This window comes from Miniopterus schreibersii (genome assembly GCF_964146895.1).
Source record: "Miniopterus schreibersii genome assembly, chromosome: 16".
Taxonomy (NCBI): Eukaryota; Metazoa; Chordata; class Mammalia; order Chiroptera; family Miniopteridae; genus Miniopterus; species Miniopterus schreibersii.
The window spans coordinates 40177806-40192595 of NC_138116.1; the positions used below are offsets into that span (position 1 = coordinate 40177806).

General features: G+C 46.9%; 1 protein-coding gene across 10 annotated transcripts in view; it reads left to right on the forward strand.

Annotated features, from left to right (window-relative positions):
• Window positions 1-14790, forward strand: part of ARHGAP44 (Rho GTPase activating protein 44) — a 163900-nt gene that overhangs the window by 102545 nt on the left and 46565 nt on the right. For all 10 annotated transcript variants that reach the window (XM_081116145.1, XM_081116147.1, XM_081116143.1 and 7 more), the window contains exons 4-7: window positions 527-603; window positions 4072-4183; window positions 5891-5967; window positions 13376-13493. In XM_081116145.1, the coding sequence (XP_080972271.1) occupies window positions 527-603; window positions 4072-4183; window positions 5891-5967; window positions 13376-13493 (384 nt within the window). The remainder of the gene's footprint in view (window positions 1-526; window positions 604-4071; window positions 4184-5890; window positions 5968-13375; window positions 13494-14790) is intronic.

A 14790-nucleotide genomic window follows, 5' to 3' on the forward strand; every position in this document is an offset into this window, starting at 1 on the left:
ATGACGTTAAGCATCTTTCATGTGCTTATTGGCCCTTCTGTATCTGATTTGGAGTGTGCCTGTATCCTGGAGCCTGCCTTCTTTGTATTGTAATTGTATGTGAACACTTTTCTCTCTCTTTCTTGACCATAATCTGCCTCATTTGTAAAATGGGGCTAATACACTTTTCAGATGAGAGATTGGTTTTTGGAAATCAAAGCACTGCTCAAATCTTTGTTAATGTAATTTTGAAATGTTCTCTCTTTTCTTGCTGGCCATCCCGCTTTCTGTCAAAATGCAGCCAGTCAACTTTAGGCTTATTTTCCAAATGGGCAAATTTAATTCAGTTTTCATTTTCTGAATTTTGACATCTCTGACTCTAACACATCATTAAATCCTCTAAATGTTTAGGTTTTAATCATATTTTAAAATCATTTTGTTTCTTCGCTAATATAGGATCTAGGTGAGTATTTGACTCTTTGCTGTTTTAGAGAAAGCAGGTGACTGCTGAAGGTAGTTTTCATTACAGCCGTTTTTTCCTTTTCAGAAAAAATTGCCTTTGACGACACTGGCTCAGTGTTTGATGGAAGGGTCAGCTATCCTGGGAGATGACACACTTCTTGGGTAAGGTGACACCATGCGTGTGGGTTTGCCAAATCTAGGTAAGTCCCCCTCCATAGAAAGGGGACCAGAGCTGCTCAGGAGAGCACTGAGGTCACCTCCAGTCTATCCAAGGACCGTGTGCAAATGAAGAAAAGGTTGCCAATGAGAAATCAAAGCCCCAGGCTGCGAAGTTATGCTTATTGCCTACGCAGTGAGGCAACTCCCAGGAGGAGAAATTAACATAAAACTGTTGAAGGACAATTGAAATCCCTAGCGCTCCAGTAAAAGCAAATATGAATCCTCTCAATGTCACATGTCAAAACTTATGGGATTCCCAGAGGAACAACCCTTGCTGGTCTTGAGCTCATAATAAAAACAAACTAAAAATAGAATGGACATGAGAGAGAATCTTCAGGCACAGTGAGTAGGAGAATCAGTACAAAAATAATAGGACAGTATGAAAGAAAATATGAAGTAATTATGTTTACAGTGAAATTTTAAAATTAAGTAAGGACATCGTTTGTTTTGGCAGCACATATACCAACATTGGAATGACACAGAGAAGATTAGCGCGGCCCCTGCGCAAGGATGAATTATTGAAGCCTTCATATTTTTAAGAAAAAACAATTTTGTAACTATGTTTGGTGATAAATATTAAGTAGACCATTGTGGTGATCATTTTGCTGTATGTACAAATATTGAATGATAGTGTTATACACCTGAAACTAATGTTATATGTCGGTTATGCCTCAATTTAAAAATTAAGTACGGACCAAATAATCCTTGATAAAAGAGTGAAACAGTATGAAAAAAATAGGCAGAATCAAAGAAAAAAACAATAGAACTTCTTAAAATTCAGATTATACTCACTATAATTTAAAACCTTATTTGAGATAAACTGAATATTGCACTCAGATAGAAAACTGGTGAACTTTAAAACATCTGGAGTTGCCACTAGAATGAAGTAGGAGAGATAGGGACATAGCAGACGTTGTTAAATGGAGAGGCGTGGGCGATGGGTACAGAACTATGGCTAGCAGTAGTTCCTGCAGAAGAAAATACGGAGGAGGGAAGTTTACGGTTGAATTTTTCTTTTCTAGATTTTAGATTTGAAGAAAGACGTAGTCTTAGATTAAGAAGCACAAAAAAGTCCTGATTAAGATCAACAGAAAGAAATCTACCCTTGCCTGGCTGGCATTACTCTTTGGTTGAGCATCGACCTAGGATCCAGGAGATGGCAGTTTGGTTCCCGGTCAGGGCACATGCCCGGGTTGTGGGCTCGATCCCCAGCAGGGGGCGTGCAGGAGGCAGCCGATCAATGACTCTCTCATCACTGATGTTTCTTTCTCTCTCCCCCTCTCCTTTCCTTTCTCTGAAATCAATAAAAACATTTTTTTTAAAAAAAGAAATCTACCCTTGGACACATTGTCGTAAAACTGGGAATTATTAAAAAGAAAAAAATTTAAACAGAAAAAAGATAATTACATATGAAAGAGCAATTAGACTGATAACAAACTACTTATTAATCAGCCAAAACAAATGCCAGGAAATAATAGAGGAAAATCTTCAAGTATTGAGCAAAAATATGAGACTATAAGATTCTGTGATAAACTAAGTTATTATTCAAGAATAAAGGGATCATCTTGATGTTTTCAGGCAAGGATTTAGAGAATTTACTACTTGTATATTCTCACTGAAGGAACTAGTTAAGTTTATGTAAAATAGATTATATGCAAAGAAAGGAATGAAATGCAAGTAGCAAGATAGCATTAAGAAAAATAGTGAATATGGTGTGGGGATGAAAAAAATTCTTTTTTTTCCTATTCATTTTATGTCCCTTTACTGTGGTTCTGCAAGTTAAATTGGCAAAGGACAGATTAACAAGAGAAAAAGATGCAGCTTTATTCCGGTGCGCAGGGCATACCCGTAGGACGGCTCAGCCATTAGAAACTCAGAGGAGGGGCCAGAGCTGGGCTTACGTAGCCGCTTACCAACCGAGCAGTGATTTCAGAGAGGTGGCAAGACACAGGAGAAGAAATTTGCATTTCTAGGGTGACAAATTATGGGAAGGCAAATGAATGGGGAAGCTAACTGAAGGTAAGAGGTGATTAGCAGTTTGTTATTTCTTTGGTGTCTTCTCCAGGCTGATAAGAGTCTGGAGTGGTCTCTGGTGTTGAACTTTTGTCCTTCCTGGTAGAGCGGGGAAGAGGGAGACTTTTACAGATTTATTTTCTGCTTTTAGGCAAGTGAGCAAGTGGCGGGGGGCGCAGAGCTTATTTTGTATCTGCTTCTTCTCAGTTGCGTTCCGTGTAAAATAATGCCCTGCCATTGTGGCATATTTCTGCACACCCTGCTACCCATTAGGGTAAATAAATATAAATAAGCCCTGAATTGATGGTAACAGTATAATAATGATAACTTGGTGAGGATTTAAAGCAAAGTGATACTAACGTATTAGAAAATGATAACCTGAAACGCTGAGGAGAGAGGCGGCGTCTCATGTTCTTACATGTTTGAAAGGAGAAGATGTTACGTTTAAAGTAAAGCGCGTGTTAGGGAAGGAAGAGTAGCCACCAAAAGAACAGGAATGGAATGTATAACCTCAAAATGGTAAAGGGGTAAAAAGAGAAATGAAATAAACGTAGAAGGGACTAAAAGAGAAAAAAACTAAGCAAAAAAAAAGCATAATAAACAGAAAACAGAACATGAAGGTCATCGTAATTGCTGCGTGTGCCTGTAATCATTAGGGATGGAAATGGAATCAACTTGACTGTTTATGACCTAGGGAATCTCAGGTGGATAAACGTGAAGTCATTAGATGCTCTTTCTAAGGGTCACACACAAGGATGAGAGTAAAGGGACGGAGAACACCAGGTAAAGATGACGGACTGAACGCACACGTCTAATTTGGTTCCCTTCCAAATCCACTACGACAAAGAGATTCTTTTCTCAAAGAACCCAAAAAGGCAGGAAAAACGAGAGAAGACGACAGCCGCAGCATTTTGTGAGCTGTGACACATGATTGACTGGGAACTGACGTAGCAAGTTCCCGAAATCTGACTCCCGGGGCAGGAGGAAGACACGCAGAGCCAACACCGCTCACTCCCTGAAATGCGTGCGAGGCCCAGGCTTGCTGGCCCAGGCATTGGTTTTAGCTGTTTCTCCATTGCTGTTGGGAGACAGGAGCACCTGGCTCCTTGTAGGCCTGTGGATTCGGCATGTGAGTTGCTCTCCCCACATCTCTCTTATGTTTCCCGACATGTCCCCTTTACCACAGGCACACAGTAGGTACTCAGCATCATTTTAAGAATTGATGACTTCAGACATGAAAACGGATGGAGCACGTTGGTCCATGGGACACCATGGAAATCAACCGCTCTGTGAACGTGGTCTCATAAAAGTATACCCGGCCAGGAGGTGGTGACAGTGTGCCGCAGGTGACGCCTTGCTTTCTAGGGTGTTCAGTATGGATTTTCCCCTCTGTTGCAGGAAGATGCTGAAACTCTGTGGAGAGACAGAGGACAAGCTGGCTCAGGAGCTGATTCACTTTGAGTTGCAAGTAGAGAGAGATGTGATCGAGCCCCTGTTTTTGCTGGCCGAGGTGAGAAGTGGGACGAGACCAGGCCTAAGAGAGCAGGGGAGGGCAGAGCAGCGGGCCCTGCAGTCATTCCACTGCCCTCTTATCATTGTTTCTGCCCTCGCCCTCCTCTGTGACACTGCTTTCCAGTGGGGTTACTGCTGCCCAACCGCACAGTCAGGACTGCCCAACAAGGCAGCCCTGTCAGTTTGCTGCCCCTTCTCCCGCCCACTTTCCTCTCTGTTGGCATTCCAGGGGGAAAGGGACAAGCTGGCAGCATTACCTCCTTCCCCCGTGGGGTCTCCATTGCCAGCACCACCCCTGCCCTCCACACATCTCAAGTCTTCAGTGAAACGAATGGCAGCCCCTCCTCACAGGGGACTGGGACCCATGTCCAAGATACTCTGTAAAGCCTCTTGTAGTTTGTTTATATAGGTCCCGTCTCTTGGATTTTAAAGGACACTAAACAAAACTATTTTATTAAAAAGAAACCGTAATGTCTCTGTGACAGTTTTGCTAGCTTCAAACAAGTAAGAAAGGAAATGGTTGGGGATTTTCTTTGCTCTGAACCCTGGACCTCCTCCCAGTTTCCCTTAATTAGTTATACAAAACCTAGCTGGCGATGTCCCGTAGAACCCCCTGCAACAATGGAAAGGCCCTACAGCTCCACATCTACACAGCTCCATACCTGCACAGCTCCACACCTGCACAGCTCCACACCTGCACAGCTCCTCATCTGCACAGCTCCACACCTGCACAGCTCCACACCTGCACAGCTCCACACCTGCACAGCTCCACACCTGCACAGCTTCACACCTGCACAGCTTCACACCTGCACAGCTCCACACCTGCACAGCTCCACACCTGCACAGCTCCACACCTGCACAGCTTCACACCTGCACAGCTCTACACCTGCACAGCTCCACACCTGCACAGCTTCACACCTGCACAGCTCCACATCTGCCCCGGACACTTCTCTTTCCTACTGGAAGTCCGTACACTCAGCCCATTGCTTGCCCCGCCTGGAAGGGCAGATGGAAAGCACTTCACAGCACACTCGGTCTTCCTCGAATTTTCTTCTTTAAAAGCCACAGCCTGAGATGACTTTGGTGCAATTGTGGCCAATTTTTCTTCCAAATTCTCACATCCTGCCCCAATTTTGCTGGGCCTGGGACCAAAATCCCTCACTGGAATGTTCAGTTAAGCCATTTTTAGAAATAAAAATATAAAAGGAGCATCCACATAACAAGCACTGTGGAGGAACTTCTCATCGCCGAGGGAAGCCGTGGTGGTGGTGGTGATTTATTATTCACTGTGGAAAATCTTCTTCCTATAAAAACACATCCTCATTGCACTCCCCATGGCATCTCGGGTCTCCTGGGGCTGCGCTCTTCATTCTTCTGCCGTCTGTTTGGAATTAGGTCTGTGTGTCAGATCTGCTTTTGTCCCCACATTGGTCCTCGTGCGAGGAGAGGGCCGAGGTCACAGCAGGAATGAGGCCGCGCCTCAGCGAGCAGGGGTCACAGACCCTCTGAGATGCTCTGGGCTGAGGCAGGCTCCTGGCAGGTGTCCAGCGAAGAGAGAGCAGAGTTCAGCTCAGGAAAAGTATTTGAGAATTTGATCCAAGAGTACGGGTTGGGAGACCTCCAGCAAACTCGCCGTGTGCCTGTCAGTCATTCTTGAGAATTTCTCTTGAGCTTTGACTGGGTCTTTCGTCTCCTGTAACCACAGGTGGAAATCCCAAATATTCAAAAACAGAGGAAACATTTAGCAAAGTTGGTGCTGGACATGGATTCTTCACGCACAAGGTACAGTAGGCATCTTTGCTTTCCTTTCTGCCGCTTTCAGGGAACCGGGGTCACATTTGCGGTGCGGGTGCGGCTATCTGCGTATTTTATGCACCAAGTTTTTCTTGATAACCCCCGTGTGGCGGGCACTGGAGGTAAGAGTGCTGAGCAGAGCTGCGGGCCCCGCTGTCAGGGAGGCTGTGGTCCGGTGCAGGAGACAGAGCTGAACAAGTGACCAGACACACCAGACACTGTCAGGCAGCCATGAGGCATGTACGAAAGGGCACAGGGTAGTACAGGGAGGGGTGCTGCGGAAGGGGGCAGCAGCAGTAGGTAGGGTGACACAGAGACCTTAGACACAAACGGTGCGTAGGAGGCGGCCGTGCAAAGCTCTGATGCAGAACCGCCGCCAGCGAGGGGACAGCACACGCAGGGCCCTCGGTGGGACTTAGACTGCTGTGTCCAGGGTGCAGCATGAAGGCCCGCGTGGCTGGGGTCGGAGGGAGGGGAGAGCAGTGGGAGCAGGGACCAAAGGCGTGGGATGGATGGTGCCATGTCTAGTGAGGGGGGAATTTCCGAATCTGGCGACCAGCTCGCCTTTCCCTGAAGCTGACGGTGTGGATGTCTCCATTCCGTGGCCATTCCCTAACCGCTGGGGCCTTATGAGAGAAGTCAAGCTCCAACAGTGCTGCTCTTCTGCACCTTCTCCCAGCAGCCGCCAGAAAAGCCCCGTTAGGGCAGGGGTGTGCCAGAGGCTTTGCGATGGCTTTGACTAGCCGGCGTATGTCACGGTTGTGCATATTACTGTTTTTCACAGCAGTATGTGTATGTTTGTGTAGTCTGCAAGTTGAAAGAATGCAGGGTCATGAATATGAATTAACATGGAATTATATATTTGGCCCTACTTTAGGTCCTTTGCAGGTCAGTTTTAATCATCTCTGCATCTTGTTTTAATTTTCTTGAGAAAAAGAAGCACAAACAATATCCTTGGGCTGAGAGATGGAGGGCAAAGTCCTGAGCCAGGAATCAGAAATGAAATACCAAGGTCAAGGTCAAGGTCACCTATTTCCTAGACCTATAACCTTGGTCAAGTCATTTAAACTCCCAGAATGGCTTGCACACCTGCAGACAGGTAGTAACAGTATCTGTGGGTTTCCCTGGGGAGGTTGTTTTGAGTGTCAGATGACGTCATGTTTATCACAGTACTTCCCACGTGCTTTATCAAAGGAAGCTGCTACTGTGACCAGGTGGGACACTGGAACTCTGTGTCTGGCCCAGTGAAAGTATTAGGCAGCCCCCAAACCAGAGAGAAAGATGGTCTGATCAGAAGAAAAACGAAGGTTTCTTGTGTAAACTTAATGTTTCCCAAACTTCAGTCAGCCCGAATGATTTTTGCTATATGTGCTTACACATCTAAAAAACTGATTCACTTTTCAAAATGAGTCTCTTTAACGAAGTGTGGTAGCACTATTGTAAATCAAAAAGCCATGCCCTTGGCTGCCAACACCAGGTAAACATGGGAGTGAACCGGGAAAGCAAAGCCAGTGTCATTAAATGTTCCATCCTGTTGCCTACGAGAGGCGGTGCCCCAAAGCTCGTCTCCTTTGCTGCGAAGGGTGTGGGGAGCTGGAAGGTTGCCGTAGTTATTCCCACCCCATCTGAGGGCCCTCCCTAGTGCACATGGAGGGACAGAGAGCAGATGGCAAGGGCAGTATTGATTTGCTGTTCAGCTGCGTCCTGTGCACATAAAATTGCCTCCCATAACACCTGCCCCATAACTTACTACGGGACAGTGTTCAAGTCCCACATTTTGGGAGGAACATCAGATGATTGAAGAGATGCTGACTCGCCCTGTTAGGAGGAGAGTGGCCACTGTGTTCCTGGGTTGGCAGTGGTTTCCTTCTGGAAGGACCTGGGTGTTTATAGTCCTTTGGTCTCGTCTTTGCCACGATAAGGAAAACCCAAATTTCCAGCAAAGAGCTCTGGTCAGAGGCCGGTCTAGCGTCAGAGCTTGTCGTTGCCATCACCACTTACCTATTTTGTTTGGTCTTCTGATGAGACATTTACTCCTGGAGACAGCCATGGTCACCGTTAGTCTGTGTGTTTTAATGGTGATAGCAAGTGCTGTGTAGATTCTGGGACCTTAGAGACGTGTCACTAGGGACTCTAATCCATGATTTAACACCTTTTTCATATTTCAGCTCATCCTCTCTTGTGTATTAAAATTTGATAAGGAACTTTCTACCTTCCCTCTCCAAATTTCTATGTTTATAAACTTCAGTTTGGACCTATAATTATTTTTGTTTCAGACCCAAAAAAGAACCACTTTAGATGATTCTCAGAGAGACCTGCCTGCTTCATCCGCTTTATCACATCAGTGGTTCTTATAGCCCCCTTGTGTGGTTGTGAGTTTGGAGTTTGAGGGTTGCCTTGGAGAGAGATTATTGGCAGTACAGCCCCTCAAAAACTCAGCTGCCTTCCCTTCAGGTCTCTGCTTTAGTGACCATGGAGGGAGATCCAGCCCTAGGCCTCAGTCACTGGTTTCCCATCAGCTCAGGCTCTAGGCTTCAGCAGAGAGGGACTCTCTTAGCCAAGGTGTCGTCTTCCTTCCCACCTTCATTTCAGACTAGCCATTTCTAGTCTGAGCTGATGCACCTTGCAGGACCTTGCAGAAAGCCACAAGAAGAAGCCAACTCACCCAACGTCCTGCCCTTTCGCCTAACCCTTCACTCTTGGGCAACATGGGGACTGCGTCCTGAGAAACAACAGTGAGAGTCAGACCAAACGCCACACTATTGGGGGCCACCAGCCACTCTCCTGGAATAGCTGGGTTCTCCCTGCCCTCACCTCCACCCCACACCACTTCCCATGTAGCCAGTTTGCATGTGGTAGGTTCTATGTCTTGTGACAGCCGCCTTCTGATTACCAGCGCTTTCTTGAGTCGTGTCCTGTCCTTCATGAGTTACAGTGTCCCGCCTAAACGGTGTACCCAGGGAGGGGCACACTCTGCCTTTTGAGAAAGGCAGGATCTTTCTGAAGATGATCAGCACATCTTCGTCCATAGTCCCGTAACTGGGTCTCTGAAATCTACCCCAACTCTGGTGGGTGCTGCCAAGTCCAACACATTTATCCACTGTTTAGTTAGGTCTAAATCCAATGTGCACACTTGCCACTGTTCAAGTAAATCTGGCGTCTCTGCTTCATAAGCCAGTTCTATAAACCTTAACATCCTCAGATAACACTAGAGCTTAGAAGATGAGTGAAAGATTGTAGATGCGGAGCATGGAGGTAACTCAAGGAAGATTTATGCTGAATTAAACGGAGAGGAGGCGGCTCCATCCGTGGTGCAGAACACTCAGGAGGCAGCCAGTCGATGTTTCTCTCTCTCTCCCCCTCTCCCTTCCGCTCTCTCTAAAAATCAATTAAAATCTCTTTTAAAAAATTGTGAATTGGCCCTGGCCCATATGGCTCAGTTGGTTGGAGTGTCACCATACACCAAAAGGTCACAGGTTTGATTCCCTGTCAGGGTACATACCTGGGCTGCAGGTTCAGTCACTGGTCAGAGGGCACATGCGGGAGGCAACCAATTGGTATTGCCCTCATCTCTCTCTCTCTCTCTTTCTTTTTCTTTCTCTCTCCCTCTCTCTCTCTCTCTTTCTCTCTCTCTGTCTGTCTGTCTCTAAAAATCTCTAGAAATGTCCTTGTGTGAGGATTAGAAAAAAGTGAGTTGAATTGAAATGAAATGACTGTGAAGGATACATACACGTACTCTGCTACAGGTTTTGTTTGGCAGTGGTTAAAGAAGAAGCCCCAGCCTGGCCGATGTGGCTTAGCAGTTGAGCATTGACCTAGGATCCAAGAGATTAAAGTTTGATTCCTGGGCAGACCAGGTGCTTGGGTGTGGCCTCGATCCCCAGTAGGGGGCGTGCAGGAGGCAGCCGATCAATGACTCATCATTGGCATTTCTATCTCTCTCTCTCCCTCTCTCTTTTCCTCTCTCTGAAATCAATAAAGATATATATTTTTTAAAAATAAAGAAGGAGCCGCAATTCTTCCCAAAGTCTGTCTCACATTTTGAGGGGCATGTATCTCAAGGGCAAACCTCTGGAGCCAGTATACTTTATGTTTCTGCTGAATAGCAGCCTCTGGGTCCTGCTGTGGACTGAATTGTGTCCCTTCCCCCCAAAAATTCACATTCTGAACCCTAATGCCAGTGTGACTATATTTGGAAATAGGGCCCTTAGGAAATAATTAAGGTTAAATCAGGTCATAAGGATGTGACGCTCACCCACTAGGGTTGGTGGCCTTATCAGAAAAGGAGGAGAGAGATCTGTCTTCCTCTCTGCATGTACTCAGAGGAAAGGCCCTGTGAGGACAGGGTCAGAGGCAGCCTCCTGCAAGCCAGGAAGAGAGCCTTCACCGGAACCCAGGCCCTGCTGGAACCTTGATCTTGGACTGCCAGCCTCCAGAACTGTGAGAAAATAAATGTGTGTTGTTTAAGTCCCCAGTCAGTGGTATTCTGTTATGGCAGCCCGAGCAGACGGAGCCACCTCCCTTCTTTGGAAGCAAGGGACTAACATACGTAAAACACGAGACATTGGGGAAATATCCTGGCAGCTCACGTAATTCAAGTGGGTATTAGAAATGGAACTCCCCCCGGGGCTGGGCAGGTCTGAGTACCCCTGGGACTGGCGGCAGCCTCCCCGCCATCAGGAGCAGTTCCTCATCCCCACCTGGGCTTCCCTCCATGTGTAGGCATCTTTTCCTTTGTTCCATTTTCTTCATGGTCACTGGACGTCCCTTGGGCTCCGGTCTCCCCAGCATTAGCCCTTTCTTTTTTGGTTCAGTTCTGAATGTGCAGAGAAGGGTTTCACTTGGCCAAGGTGGCGAAGGACAGGCATGGGCTTGGCTTGTGTCCGGCTCCCTCACCCAGAGCCCTCGCTGGAGAGCCACGCAGACCGGCAGCTGCTTCTGGCCAGCGCCTTCGAGCAGCAGTGGAGGTGGCACAGGACAGAAGTCTGGACAGATGAGACAATTGATGTCCCACTAAAGAAACTTTCCTGGCCGCCTTCCCCAGGTCCCTCTCCTGGACTGCCTGTTGCCCTGGCTTCTCGCACTTGCCTCCTCCCCTTCTCCTGGTCCTTGACGCCTCATACCCTTATTTCTGCCGTTTTCTCTCCTCGGGCCTTCGTTAAAGCCTGTGTCCTGTCTTCCTCTCCTCCGATCGTACCGCGAAAGCGTCCTTCCCAGAGAAGGACACTGTCGCAGCAGCCGCCCCGGTGGGCAGAAGTGGACTTTCTACTCTTCAAATTTTAAAGCTCCAACTCTTCTTGGACAAGAGTCCCTGTTTCTTCTCTTAATAGTAGGGCGGTTCCTGCGTTTATTTGTAGAACAGCTGACCCTGAGAATTTGTGATTAATGTCGCTGTTCCTAGCAGATTACTGCCTACACATTTTCCCAGCTTCCCCTGAGAGTCTGTTATTCTCTGTCCACAAAGGGACCATGTTGGGGCATCTTACAATATCCTATAGTTTTATAATATCAGAACAGATTACTTATGTGTTGCAAATAAAATTCCCTCTGAAGGGAGGGGAAAGGTGTATGATTTTAACACACCAGATGATTGACTAAAGGACAGAATTGGGGGGGAGAGATGGAGGGTAATAAGGAAGAAAGGAAAAAGATAAGTTGGGAAAATGTCTTAATTTTAATATATATATATTCAATATAATTTGGGTGTTTTTTAAAAAAAATCAAATCCAAATCTGTAAAATCATAAAAATCAGGTTAGTGTTTGTGGCCGCTTTCCTTATTCTTTGCTCTTACGTGTAGGCTGGTGGTTCTTTCCCCAGGTAGCGTGAGTCAGGTGGCAGGTGGAGCTTGATCGCAGCCTGTCTCGGAGGCGTATTTATCACCTGAGATTTAAATTACAGCCACGGCATCTCCTATTGTGTTTGACCAAAAAAAGGCTACAGCACTTTAATACTTTATTTAAAATGGTTAAACCTGGAAGGTATTAATTAACTAATAACCTTTTTGTAGGGCAAACCATTATAAGAAAGAATTGCCCAGGAACTGTTGCTAATCCTTAGATCTGTAAACATTTTTGAGGACAGTGTGTCTTTTCTAATTTGTGCTGACTTCATCCCTTGCATACGGAAGCTTTCCCGGGCCACATGTGTCTGTCTTCAAAGTGTCAAGCCAGCTTGGTGTCCCAGAGCCCTTTTAAGTAATTTTTCCCTGAGTGTATTTTTTAAGTGACAAATAACCCTTTATTTTGCTACGTTTTGCTAATAGCAAAGATAACTTTAGTTTTCCTGTCTTGTATCACAGTCTTGCTCTCTTCTGTTTGTCCTGCATATAGCAAAAGAGAAAAATATCGTGTAGAGAAAACACCCAGCAGTTAGAGTCTTGCCTGTCCGAGTAGGGTAACGCTGCACTTTCTTCTGATGAGCTGTGTGGTTTAGTCTGTACACTACTGGCCAGCATGGTGTATAAAAGAAACTGCTTCATCCGTTGCCACATTTCATGAGGAGAGTTTACATGACAGTTTCCAGCTTCTCTTGTCAATGGAAATGGGGGGCAACCCACTCCCACCCTTCTCCTGGGTTTCGTCAGCCCCATGGAGAGCAATCAGAAGTATTTGTACTTCCCCATAAGAGTTTCTGGAGTAGGTCCCTCAGACGGCCAACATTCTCTGCAGAAAGACAAATGCTTCAGAAAATAAAACCGAGGTATCGAAATGTTGCTAGGAATTCTTTGTGTGATTACCAGTGTTAGAGAACAGAAAGAGTTCATCCACCCGGCTCTGGCAGAGCCAAACACGAAACCCCGAGAACTGCAGTGTGGAAGGATGGGCTCCTTAGTGGTCTGCAGGCTGCAGAGGATAGAGGGCGAAATCACAGACACCGTGGGTTAGGGGTTAGGGGTTAGGGGTTAGGGGTTAGGGGTTAGGGGTTCTGGGTCATGCTGGGAGCTGATTGGTTGGACCTGAGGAGGGTAGAGAGAGAGCTGATTTCTAGAGCTAGGATTTAAAACTAAATCTAATCAAAGACATAAGGACCTTCGGTTTCACGGGTGGAGACTTTTGCCTTCAGATTAGTTTTAACTCTCACCCATGTATCCTCTCACCTGGCACACGTGTTTGGCTTCAGCCAAGTAAGTGAGTGTTTCCAAACTCAGATGCCCACAGGACAGGCACAGGACGTGCTTCAGGGAGAGTGGGGGGATGTCATTTGGCCTGAGTAGTCCGGAGACAGCAGGGGAAATGGTGGCTAACTGGGCGTGCTCGCCCTGTGCGAGGGGCAGCTGACCCTCAGCTGGCGTTCCCCGGGTGGTGTTTGTAACCAGCTGTTTCCCCAGCCTTCCCACAGTGTCCCGGGGCTCTGCTTTTCTCACTCCTCTCCTCTTTTCTCCCGTTTTCCATCAGGTGGCAGCAGACTTCCAAGTCTTCAGGGTTGTCCAGCAGCTTGCAGCCTGCGGGTGCCAAAGCTGATGCCCTCAGGGAAGAAATGGAGGAGGCTGCCAACAGAGTGGAGATTTGCAGGGTACCCCCTCTTTGCTCCTCTCTACCGGGACAGGCGGGGGAGCCCTAAGGGAGGCCTTTTGGTTCGCTGGAGTTCTATTAAAACACTAAGAGTGAGCTTCTGCTTGGACTCACTGACCTCAAGCAGGCCTGCTGGCATCTGCAAAGAGCTGGGCGTGAGTCCTGAGGGTTTGGGCTTTGTTGGTGACATAGGAGAGGGGCAGCAGGGGGTAACCATTGGTGTTCCTGCCTGGTAGGCAAAGAGGAAAGGACCTTGGTATCTGCTGGAAGCTAGTGTAAGCCGTGCGTCCCAATTCACAGTTTTTAGACTGCACAGCACAGTTGATCATTTATGATACATGAGCCTTAACTCACTGTTGATAAATTATCTTGTGTGCCTTTTAATATTCCCAAGTTGCTTTATCCATCCCTTGCCTGGTGGGAGACACTTACCTACGAAGCTGAAATGCTAGCTCGCCCAGGAGATGGTCACGGAGGAGGAAACTTCCCCTAGCTGAGAGGAGTGCCCCCTTCTAAGAAGCGTGCCTCCACTCAGGGATGGTAGAGACCCTTCATTACACGTGGTCAGTTGTGTCCCATCTGCTTTCCCCACAGATGGTTCATAGGACTGATTTAGCAGTGCCACTCACGCAACACCATTAGCAATCCCATTCTGTGTATATGTACCCCTGCATATATGCAGATCTGTCAGTTTGGGCTTGAATCCCCGGAACAGGAATCTCGTATGTCTGGAACCATGTGGGTACCTGTTGTCTTAGTCCTAGTTTTAAGGGGAAGTAGCCACTCTGCATTCACCCATCTCTGTTCTTTGTGGCTCTGTCTAGTCCTGTTAGCTTGTCCATCAGCTGATCCTTTATGATCACCCCAAGGTCAAAGTCACTTTGACCTTGCCTTCAGGTGACATTCAGAGTCAGATGGAATTTCTCTCTGGAATTAGAAGTACTGAAAAATATTTAAAGAATGCATGATTTCTCAGCCTACAGCACTGTGCAACCAAGTAAAATAAGACCAGTACTTCAGACCCCTGATTCATCATGAGTAAAGCTGACCCGTGGTTTGAACGCCTGTGTGAATGGCAGTGTCTTTCTGGGGCTGTTCATGGAGTATAGCTCCTCTCTTGTGCTTTCACCTTTACTCTGTGTTCTCTGCTGGGATTTATGTTCTTCACTTAAGAATATTGTTTCTGCCCTGGCCAGTTTGGCTTAATGGTTAGAGCATCGGCCCGTGGACTGAAGGGTCCCGGGTTCGATTCTCGCCAAGCACATGTACCTCGGTTGCAGGCTCGGTCCCCAGCCCTG